Source organism: Astatotilapia calliptera, chromosome 1, assembly GCF_900246225.1.
Source record: "Astatotilapia calliptera chromosome 1, fAstCal1.2, whole genome shotgun sequence".
Lineage (NCBI taxonomy): Eukaryota > Metazoa > Chordata > Actinopteri > Cichliformes > Cichlidae > Astatotilapia > Astatotilapia calliptera.
The window spans coordinates 31798225-31810477 of NC_039302.1; the positions used below are offsets into that span (position 1 = coordinate 31798225).

The 12253-nt window shown below is 37.9% G+C and overlaps 1 protein-coding gene across 1 annotated transcript; it reads left to right on the forward strand.

Annotated features, from left to right (window-relative positions):
* The first annotated feature begins 3137 nt into the window (after nt 1–3137).
* ap3s2 (adaptor related protein complex 3 subunit sigma 2) lies at nt 3138–12235 on the forward strand. The gene is made up of 6 exons (XM_026174600.1): nt 3138–3360; nt 5139–5230; nt 5718–5829; nt 8473–8544; nt 9691–9798; nt 11234–12235. The coding sequence occupies exons 1-6, from the start codon at nt 3292–3294 to the stop codon at nt 11357–11359; spliced, it is 579 nt and encodes a 192-aa protein (XP_026030385.1). The 5' UTR covers nt 3138–3291; the 3' UTR covers nt 11360–12235.
* The last annotated feature ends 18 nt before the right edge of the window (nt 12236–12253 follow it).

Genomic DNA, 12253 nt, shown 5'->3' on the forward strand with positions numbered 1-12253 from the left:
TGCAAACACATGCACCTGTTTGTTTTAAAATTAACCAGCTTCTAGTGGCTGTATGAGCACGTAAAATGCATGTTGGTTTAGTCATTCTTAGATATGTTGAAAGTGTCGCCCTTAGAAACCTAAAGTAAAGAGGGTTTTTTTTAACATTGAGCATGTGATGTATTTAAATTGTATATTGGACATAGACACCTTGATGCCACCCAAAAATTTCAGTAAATCCTTCTATTAAAATATTCCTCTTGTTGCTTTAAATTGGATGTCATGAACACAGTCTGTGTTTCACTTTTATCAAGAACACCACACACCTGAGGAACTTGTAGTATCAACATGTATATAGGCTTACCCTACCTCCCTAACATGAATATTATGTTGTATCCAGTAAGATTTTAAACTAGCTAGAGTCCATAAATTTATCAGGAAAGTTTTTTCTGAGATCATATATCAATGGACTTAAAGCAGAGGTCTCAAACTTGCAGCCTGTATATTGACGTGAAGAAATATATAGCAATTTGGCACTTCAAGTTACCTTTTTAAGGAGGATTTGTTCGCTGCTGAGTGCAATGCTGAAGTAAGTTCTTTAAAAAGCAAAAATATGAGCACAGTACAAACACGTTGAGGGATTGGCCGTGTTAGTTCAGTGAGAGTTATTTGTAAAGAAAACAATTTTCACTAGAAAGAAAGAAAGTGTGTACATTATTGTACTTTATTGAGCCCCGTGGGGAAATTGCTCTCTGCATTTAACCCATTCACTCAGTGAAGCAGTGGGCAGCCATTGGGCGCCCGGGGAGCAGTGTGTAGGGACGGTACCTTGCTCAGGGGTACCTCAGGGTAGCTGTTAAGGGGAATCGAACCCCCGACCTTCTGATCATGGGGCAACCACTCTACCTACTGAGCTATCCCTGCCCTAGTAGTCAAAAACCAATGTGTACACACATGTCTGCATTTTTTTGTTAAATAAGAACAAAATTATAGCATAAGTGCTGCCACGTGTCTGACCAGAAAGAGAGTGAATGGAAAAAATTGCATTCACGTTTACAGTTTTGTCTTGTTATACAAGATTTGAAATTTAAAAAAAATCACAAAACAAACCCCAAAACAAAACACTACACACAGAACAGATCCAACACGGAAGCGAAATGTACGTGGCAATAACTTATTACAAAGGGTGAAACCGTGAAAACACTAGTGCGAAGAGAGAGAAAACAGGATTAGTACAAATATTTAGCGAGAGCAACCCCCCCCCCCCCCCCCCCAAAACAAAACACGCGGCATTATTTTTTGTACTCCGTGAACACTAAAGTGGACCCCCAATGAGATGAAAGTGCCAGCAGTGCCCCACGGCTCACTTAAGTTTGAGACCTCTCATTTAAAGGGCTCTGTACAGCTGGACTTCTTTTTGGAAATCAGAGTTTCCCCTCTGGTGGACAATATATAGATTGCAGGCTGACGGCTTTAAAATTCAGGCCTGGTCTACCCGCATCTGTTACATGGAGTCATGCAGTACAATTCGTTATCTAACCCAAACTAATTTAATTTGAATACGTAATCCTTGTCAAACTAAATGAAAAACTAAACAATGGATTCAAAATATGCAAAATGAAACACTTTTTTTGAAGATACAACTTGAGATATAAGCTTAATGTCATCTTACAATGACAGCTTTTCTTTATGGAAACATATTTTATAGTAGATGATTAAAACCTCCAAGTGTACTAGAAATGTTTAAATACCCTAAAGAAAAACTCAGCAACTTCTTATTTTTTCTCGGCAGAAAAAAATAAAAGACAAAAAAACATCTTCAAAGCATGCTAACATGCCATCTTTCACCATTTTTCCATTTGGGCAATTAAATTTTCCTGTTTGGCACACATGTGTTAATTGTTGAGAACTTTTGCTACAATATTACATAATTTGGGTCTTGATCCGGTTTTTTGACCACCCACTGTAGATCAAAGGAAAAAGAGTTTCCAAGGCAGTGTGAAGCAGCTGACCCAAGTACAAAGGTTCCAATAATTAACATGGTGCCTCAGCTGATGGTGCATTAGTCACGAAGACCCGAAAATTACATAATGTGTCAGGTGGACAGCCTCACAAAGTGAAAAGTATAGACCACCACTGTGAAGACTGAGGACTGGGTATACTTACTGGAATAAAATTTGAATCCCAAGAAACCTTTGGCTGTCTGATAGGAAGCCAAAAACTGCAGACATATTTAAGCAAGAAGAAATTAATATCTGATTTTATGTGGGTTTTAGAGGTTTTTGTTTATGTTTTTAAGCACTTTTGGCTAAGGCTTACTAAAGTTATGAAAGTGATTTTACAAAATACACTCACTGGCCACTTCATTAGGTGCACATACATTTGCCTTTACAACTGCCTTCATTCTTTATGGCATAGGTTCAACAATGTGCTGAAAACAATCCTCTGATATTTTGGTCCATAATGACATGATGCCAGATTTATCAGCTGCACGTACATAATGTGAATCTCTTGTTCCAACACATCCCAAATGTATTCTATTGAATTAAGATCTCATCATGTTCAAGAAACCAGTTTAACAGGATTTAAGGATTTGTGATATGGCACATTATTCTGCAGAAAGTAACTATCAGATGATGAGCAAACTGTGGGCACAATGGTCAGCAACAATACTCAGGTAGGCTTTGCCATTTGTTCATTTGTTACCAAAGTGTGCCAGGAAAATCTCCCACACCATTACACCATCAGCAGCCTGAACTGTTAATACAAACCAGTATGGAGCCATGCTTTCATGTTGCTTACACCAAATTCTGACCCTATTATCTAAATGTCACGGCAGAAACTGAGATACAACAGGGAACTTGTTTCAAATCTTCTGTTTTCCAGTTTTGGTATGCCACTGACAGTTATAGCCTCAGTTTCCTGTTCTTACACAACTGGAATGGCACCCAGTGTGGTCTTCTGCTGTTTTAAGGTTTAATGTGATGTGCATTCAGACCTGGTTTTGTTGTATATTAGTTTAGCTTTCAGCCATAAATCAGCAACACTACAACAAACGTACTTGCTCAGGTTTTTGGTTTATTGACGTTAATTATTTCTTGGATAGCCTGTATGGCAGACAGACCCAGAACGAAAATCTATGCGGAACCTTTTGTCATGAGCGGGTCTGGCTGACCGCTGCGGTGCAACCGGATGTAGCTGAACAAGAGATCCGGTTGCAGGGAGCTCGGAAGCTAACGTCGAGCAGAGAGTCAAAATCGTAACATTTTGAGAATTTTCCACGCTGTACTTTGATAACGCCAAAGAACAGAGATGATTAAAGCCATATTAATTTTTAACAACCACGGGAAGCCGCGGCTGATCAGATTCTATCAGTATTTTGTGAGTATTGTAGCAAATACTGCTGAAACAATTTGTTTACCTTACAATCTGTATTTGATTAGCGTTTGTGACCTTTCGTGTAATGAGCAGCACCACATATATTTCAGAGATCCTGACATATTATGAGATATTTTCCTGTAGCCAAGTAAAACTATTAGCGGATCACGTGAGCAAGAAAGGGAACAAACTTGGAGCTCAGTCACTCTTCAGTTTTACTTCCTTTCTATTAAAATAGACCTCTCTCTATATAAAAGTATATAGGCGTTATATAATGAAGGAGCAGCTATCTGTGAAGATAAATCCACTTAAATCGTACATATGTATGTATTAGCCGGACTATCTGTCCTGACTTTGCTTCATCCTTGTCTGTTTAATTACATAACATACAACATAAATAAATGGTTTTACCAGGAGAACTCTTTTATCATAGTTATCAAAACTCATTTAAAAATGGCGGCTGTGCTTCAGTGACTGCAGATTTGTCTGTAAGTAGGTTTATTTAATTTGTTTACTGTATAATAGAAATCAAGTAGACTTGCCTCTAAAACATATGATGTGGGTTTATATCATCTTATATATTTTTATTTATAAATATAAAAATTATGACAGTATGGAGTGTACTTTAGTCATGGGAAAGGAATTAGGATTTTATTATGCCCAGTGTATACAAGTCATTGCTTATTTATCTGGTGTCATTTACCCTAACATCATTTTGCTAATATGTGCTAATATCACAAAAAATAATATCTTAAACACACGATGTAGACTAAAGGCAACAGGTGTATATGTGTGTAAGCAGTGTGTAGGATGTAAGCTATACACTTAGAGGGATCTTTCCGTATCTACAGTTTGTATTCCATTCAAGTGTTTCTTGGATGCAAAGTGGTTTTAAAGAAAGTAACCAATTAACTCTAAGTAGGCTTGCATGCAAATTTTATATAAAGTCAGCAAGCACAAGGCTTAGGTGATTTGTCTTAGGTTCATATTCCTATTTTAAGGTTCATAATTCAATTAAAATGTATCTATATAATGACAATTTACAGCATCAGGCAGCTCAAGACACTTCATACTGCAAGGTAAAGACCCCAACGTTAAGACAATTCCTATTAGTAAGCGCTTGGCAACACTGGGAAGAGGGCGATCACTTTTAACATTTAAATGACATCAAAGTTGCTGACAGCTGCAGGGAACACGAGGAATAAAGTTACTCCTCATGATCTATTTACTTACTGATGTACATAAGAGAATGAACCTCAGTGAGCTATCAGGTTACTGAGGTTCACAGGCTTTTCCTGGAGTGATGACATTATTTTAGAGAAAATTGATTAGTCAGTGTGAGGTAGTTTTGTGTGTGTTCATGAGTTATTACAAAGTGAGCCACCTTCCTATCAGGTTTTAACCCCACAGGGGTTAAATCCTGAAGTTACCTGGCTAAATCCCTAATCCTTCCATGAAGTGTAGGCCTCTGCTCCACTCTTTAAACCAACTGATGGCATCTCTAAATAGTCATGTGCATTTTTTTTCTCCATTATTTTATATTGATAAAACTTATTGTATAGGACAGCAAATATATCAAATCTGTGATGGAGCAATATTGGCTAACCGATATATTGTTCAGGTCCTACTGTAGAGGTTTTACTTCTTAACGTGGTTAAAAATAAGTAAAAGTCTAAGTAATGCGTTATTGGCAAATATATTTAGACTTTTTAAAATTAATTTCTATTTATTTATTTTGACAATTATGGAGTTAATGGAGTTTGTAACGTATTTGCTTGCAGGCGGAGGACATGCAGCAGCAGATCATTCGGGAGACTTTTCATTTGGTATCTAAAAGAGATGACAACGTCTGCAACTTCTTGGAGGGTGGAAGGTAAGTCAGGTGTTCTTTTATGCAATTCTGTTTGTATCACAGGTTACAATAAAACAAATCCTCTATATATGCATGTGTGTACTCTAAGTACAGCTATAAATGATAAGGTTGTTACTGCTTAGCTAGGCACAGCTGTCACAAAAGCTGGTTTAATAGATCTCTGTCAGAGTGTCTTGATACATGCTCACCTGGGATCTCTGTCAGAGGCAGAGAGGCACACTTGTTGTTTGACTAGTTGTGTGTTGTCACATTTTAATTCGACAAATACTAACTGTTGTAAATCCTGAGCCAGGTTTGGGCATTCTGACATTACTTTACAGCAGCTGTGGATGCAGTGGTCTAGCTTTAACCACTAGATGGAGACAAATATTCAAAAGTCTCCATCATATCTTTCAAGTGAATTAACAGAAAACAAGTTTAGTCTATTTCAGAATGAAGCTACTCCTGAATGCCTTTTGAAGTTGTTCTTTTTTTAATCTCCTTTCAGTCTCATTGGTGGCTCTGACTACAAGCTGATTTACCGACACTACGCCACTCTATACTTTGTTTTTTGTGTCGACTCATCGGAGAGCGAGCTCGGCATATTGGACCTGATCCAGGTCAGCTGCTCTTTTGTTGAATGGCTCTTTGGAAATATTTGACATGGAATCACACAACCACTACACCAGGCTTGTAAAGCAGACACTTGACCCTGGAGCAAAAAGTACAATTGCAGGGTGTTTACTGGTCCTTAAATACACAAATATCCATTAAAGGCCTTAGGAGTATTAACTCTCAAGCATTCAAACTATTCTAGTTACAAAAATGACCAGGTGGGATCATTCGTCAGTTTCTGTTTCTGTTTAGAATACATATGTTCTTTTCCTTATCTATAATATATATTCTAAAATATTCTAAAAAATTAATTCTGGTTTTCAGTCATAAGGGTAAGAGTTATCAGTGTTGAATACTGTGCCATGAGACTTGAGGTGGGTTCTGGCAGGTTTATAAGAGGTGCCAAATTTAACGAATTATCATTTTATCTTCACACGGACAATTTCCAGCTTAGGTGAAATGATGAATGATAGCTGTGAGTGTGTTATGTAAAACAATCTAGTAATGGATGGGAAGAAGTAAATATCGCTTTTCTTCACATTTAAACTATCAACACATGTGACTAATTGGTGTTTTATTGTGAAAATACTGACTGCAAGAAAGATGAAAACAAATTAGTTGCGACTGTGTTTCAACCAGTTTGCTTCTTTGGTGAGTCAATCAGTGAAAACTCAGTCAAAAGCCTGAAAGAATAATATTGAAGATTTTTAAACCGAAATGACAAAGTCAAAACCTAAAACAACTTAGGCCAATAAAATAAATGCAATGTAACAAAACAGCTTGGACGGGTAAAAATTACACAAATAACAGATCTCACTTTAATAGAAAATTAAACAAACAAACAAAAAAGAAAAAGCCAAGAGAACACTGATTTAAAATCTTAATGTGTTCTTATCGCGTCCATTGTCACTGGTCTGTTAAATTAGTCACCTAGGTATGCAGTCTGCTTCTACAAACATTTGTGAAAAAATTTGTGAAAAAAGTTGCCAACTCTCTGCAGAGTCTGTCGCTGCAGACCTCCAAACTAAATGTGGCCTTCAGATTAACTCAAGAACAGTGCACAGGGAGCTTCAACGAATGGGTTTCTGTGTCTGAGCAGGTGCATATATGCCTTACATCACCAAGTGCAATGCAAAGCATTGGATGGAGTGGTGTAAAGACTAGACTAGACTGGACTAGAGCAGTGGAGGTGTGTTGTCTTTTGTGACAAATCATGCTTCTCTGTCTGGCAATCTGATAGATGAGTCTGGGTTTGGCGGTTTCCAGGAGAACGGTCCTTGTCTGACTGCACTTTGCCAAGTGTAAAGGTAGACACACGGGTGGGTGGGGGTGTTTATCGTGCAGGGTTGTTTTTCAGGAGTTGGGCACGGCCTCTGAGTTCCAGTGAAACAAACTGTTAATCCTTTGGCATACCAAGATGTTTTGGACAATTCCATGCTCCTAACTTTGTGGGAACAGTTTGGGGATTGCCACTTCCTGTTCCAACATGACTGCACCTAATAGAACACCTCCGAGATTAGAGTGGAGACTGTGAGCCAGACCTTCTTGTCCAACATCAGCGTCTGACCTCACAAATGCACATGTGGAAAAATCGTCAAAAAGTCCCATAAACACACTCCTTAACCTTGTGGAAAGCCTCCCAGAAGAGTTGAAGCTGTTGTAGCTGCAAAGAATGGGCTGACATAAAATTAAACCCTATGGATTAAGAATGGGATTTCACTCAAGTTCATATGAATGTGAAGGCAGACAAATGAATACTTTTGGCAACAAGGTGTATGATACAAGAAAGAGCCTACTGAGTGAAATCTTACAAATAAATCCCTCTGTTATTATGCTTCTGTCAGCAGAGTTGAAACAGATGTGAGAGGTGAGAGGCACAGTTATTTGGATGACCTCAGCTAATGGATGAATCCAAACACTGTGTTGATCCAAACTGAATTCAAGCAGAAATGATTCGAGGAAATTCTTTCAGCATCTATTGCAAGCATGGATGCATTCCAGCAGCTAACAGAGAAACTTTTTTTTGCAGTGAGGTGTTTAGGATTATGCCACTTTTCAATCAGAACTGGTGTATCCACATTTTATCTTATCACTCAGATTACTGTTCCGTTCAGCCGAAAAGTGTTGAAGTTTGGGAATGCGTCTGTGAAAACACACTGTACAACACTCACTGTTCTCTGTGTTCTCAGTATTCTAAGATGCTGCTGCTTTAACAATAAATGGCTTAACATGATTGCGTTATTTTGTTTACATCCAAGATTAATGAACAAATTTGGACAATGTTTAAAAACAAATTCCTTTTGCTGTATTTTAAACTGACATCAGTAAATTTTCACTTTTTTATGTCTTAAATTTCCTTTGGTGGTTGTGTTAAAGAAGTAACTTGTTAAAAAGAAAGCCTGTTATCTCAGATACAGGCTGTACAGACCTCTCAACAACATTACTACGCAAAGTGCTGATGCACTCACTTTGATTCGGGCTGACATCTGGCTTCACAGCTTTATTGTCCCTTTGGGAAATTTGGAAGTTGTTCTACATTTGGCCTGTGACCATCTTAACTGTATGTACTTAATCAGCACTCAGACAGTAATACAAATCTGTTATTGAAAATATTTCCCGTTTTGACCCCATTGTTCTCTTCACTGCAGGTGTTTGTGGAAACGTTGGATAAATGCTTCGAAAATGTCTGCGAACTAGACCTCATATTCCACATGGATAAGGTAAGTGGGGGATAGGGATGCATTTCTGTAGAGCTGCAAGTATTAGTTGAATAATTGCTCAATAAAACGAAATGTGTCAGTAAATGTTTTCAGCTTTCCAAATGTGCGAATGTGGTTTCTGGCAGTTTTTTGGCAAAAAGAGCCGTCTCAATTTTCAAGAATTTTAAAGACAGTGATATAAAATGTTAAAAAAAAGCACTGGTCAGGCACAGCTTAGTGGGTCTGTCTTGTATTAAAAGCACAGAGTAAGAGTAGGCTTCCATATCGGAGCAACATACACTGGTGTTTCGAACTTGTGGGAAACTGTCCATAAATATTTGAATGTGACATTAACATGCTGCCATTACAGAATAAACGCTGTCTTGATATTGACGGTAAAGCTGTAGCAGAATAATTGTGTAGGAGCTGTATTCATGGACAGCTTTTTTCTTTTTACCCATTCAATGAAAAGGTTGAGATAAAAGGGAACTTTGTGTTTATGACTGCACTGTAGGCCTGACCCTCAGGTAATGTGCAGTCTATTAGTCTTAGCTGTGCAGCCAGATGCTTTTTTGGAACAGCCTCTTTACTTAACCTTTTCACCTCAGAAATTAATGATTGCATTTCAAATAATATATATCACAGTACATAATAAAGATTTTTAAAACTGTGTGCAGGGCTTCTTTAGAATTGAAGATGTGTGTATGTGCTTCAGGCTACATTTAAATCTGTTTTTCTCTTCTTCTGAGCCTAGCTAGATGTGTTGCTGGAAACTAATCAGACACATCCCCGGCCATCTTGATTGAATTTTCCCAGCAGGAAATGGATGTCATGTGGTGTTGTTAGGTTTGGCCTAAGGAATTTTCCCAAAGTGAAACCTGGAAGTATTTCTTCTTGAAAGAAAAACATGTTCTTGTACATCTCTGGAGGATAGACGCAACTAACCTACATGGCATTGTAAAAATGTCATTGATACTTACAGTCAGGGGTTTAAAAGAGGCTGACAGATTTGCAGTAGAAGACAGTTTTATGCTGCTGTAAGCATTTTGTGCCCACAGGAATTCAAACATCTGAAGGTTGTGATGGAAAGCTGCTTTGCTTTCCAACTAAACTGCATGCATTTCAGCATTGCTTAGTTTTAATTGCCGTGCTTTGCTCTTTCTGCAGGTCCATTACATTTTGCAGGAGGTGGTGATGGGAGGGATGGTGCTGGAGACTAACATGAATGAGATTGTAGCTCAGGTGGAGGTGCAGAACCGCATGGAGAAGTCAGAGGTCAGATCCGTTCTGTTAAAGGAGCGCACTTGAGGGTTATTGCATGTTTTAGCTTGAAAACAGAAACTCTTGTGAACCCCTAAAATTAATCCTTCATAATAACTTTGGTAATTGAACTTTAAGTAATAATGATTTACTGTTAGCATAGAATGAATTACAAGTAATTGATTTGCAAACCTTCTATAAACATTAATTGATGGTTCTTGTAAAGTTACACTTGCTGATTATGAAACTTTGTAAATGTTTAATGTAAACATGATTTAAATGGTTGTTTTAGAACCAAAACTGATGTTTATAATACTGGAATTTGTAAGTAGGCAAGTAGCGGTGTTGCATTGTTGTGAGAGTTGGCGTACTGTTTTGGTCACCATTCAGAAATTGTGGTTTAGTTGCAATATCTCTTGTCACAATGTGTTGGAAAATGATGCACCAAGGGCGTCTAAATGTGTGTGTTTATTTAACTAATTTTTAGAATAAGAGCACTGTGAGCACTCACTTGACTAAAGAGACTATTTGCACTGAGCGTCCACTCATAATACTAAGAAGTTAGTCTTACTGTAATATACGAAACCTCTTTTTCTGCAAACTCACCCTACATGATCAGGAGTTGTGCAACCAAAATTAGCACACGTGCATATCTTAAGCCCCTGAAGTATCTATATTAGACATTATGATCTTATCATGTTGCATCCAATTTTAGGTTAAAATGACTCATTTGTAGTGTTTTTGCACCTATAACACCTTATAAATAATTTTAATTTCACGACAATAACAATAATCGAATTTATATTAAAAAACCTGAATGTTGCCTGATGTGTTATGACATCATCGCATTGCTAACAGCCCACTACCAGCTGGCTAAAATCCTACACCAGATGGCACGGGTATGTACAAGTAGACAGAAATATAACTCCTATACAAGGTAAGATTACGTCTGCTTTAAGATTAGCTTTTCAGATTAAGATGACCTTACTTTAAAAATGCTTCATGTAAAGGTGCACCACAAATAAAACTACTGTAAACAAAAGGAGATTTTACACAGCACACTTGCAGCGATTTGTATTTCCTTGGGTATTGAGCAAATCGTCTCACCGAGCCAAAACAGGACCGTAGCAGTTCAGTTAGACTTTGAAATGGTCAAGAATAGCCCTTTATTGTCATTGTACATGTACACGAAATTATGGGAATCAAAGCGTGAACACAGTGTCAGTCTGACTGAATGAGGTTAATGAGGTTCTCATTCAGTCACATGATCCTTTCATAGTAAAGTCTATATACACAACATGTGTAACTTAACACTGTTGCAGTTTTACTACAGGATTTCCCCCCGCAGATGCTTAGACTTGTGCCATTACAGCAGTATTAAAGATGAAACGTGATGATTCCACACACGAAGCCTTTAAAGGTGTTTTCTGTGCCATGTTTCTCTGGGCAGGGAGGTCTGTCAGCGGCTCCAGCTCGTGCTGTCTCTGCTGTGAAGAACATGAACCTGCCCGAGATTCCCCGCAACATCAACATTGGAGACATCAATATCAAAGTGCCGAGCCTCTCCCCATTCTGAACAGCTTTCCCGCTGAGCTCTGCGGGGCTGGTGCACTACTGATATAGTCCTTCTCCACCCAGCTCTCTGGTCAAAACTGAGAACACTGTTTTGTTTATTTTTAATAAATGTACCACAAAACCACATAAGTTTACTTTCACCTTTATTCCTGTATGTATGGGAGGTAAACTGTAAGTGATATTTGATGTCTGTTGTATCCATGTTACAGATTATTTGAAGGATTTGCACAATGATATAAGGTTTGATTCTAGAAAGCATTACGCGTGCTGTTATTATATATGTACTATTGTTTGTGGGGATTTTGGGGCCACCCGATTTACCTTCCTTTTCTAAAGGATAAATAAATGATGTCTTAGCCATGTGTATTTTTCTACACAGCTCTCCCAAATCTGTTTTCAAAGCATTCCCTCCTTTCTGGATTGAGTTTCTGGACTACATTCAGTTCACTGAAATATGATCTTAGGCTTCTGTTTCTGGCAAACTTATTGGTTCTTGCCACTTATCCAATTTCTCTTGTTTTTATTTTCCATCTCCTTTATATATTTTCCCCCTGATGTCTTTGCGATTTGTGACTAATGGTGTCATTCTCCAGGGTGCAGAACATGCAAATGATGTTTGGTTATGCCCAAATTTTTAATGTGCTACTGCAAGATCTTGCCAAAATCTGTTAGGAGAGACAGCAGAGTGCAATGACTATAACCATTTTTGGATCATTGAAATGTTTGTATAAAGTATATTTGTGTCTCTTTGGCTGTATTTAGTGGTCAGGTATGTTCAAATTAAGACTTTTATTATGAAATCCTTTTTAGGAAGGAAATGTGTCCTGGTGTCAAAGACCTTTCTTGCGAAGGTAAATTAAATGAATGAAAATTGAAATCCCTGTGGCTGTGCTTT

Coding starts and splice junctions, on each gene's coding strand:
- ap3s2 (XM_026174600.1), top strand. CDS start 3,292: ATGATTAAAGCCATATTAATTTTTAACAACCACGGGAAGCCGCGGCTG. Junction 5,231..5,717: donor AACTTCTTGGAGGGTGGAAG/GTAAGTCAGGTG, acceptor ATCTCCTTTCAG/TCTCATTGGTGGCTCTGACT. Junction 8,545..9,690: donor TCATATTCCACATGGATAAG/GTAAGTGGGGGA, acceptor CTCTTTCTGCAG/GTCCATTACATTTTGCAGGA.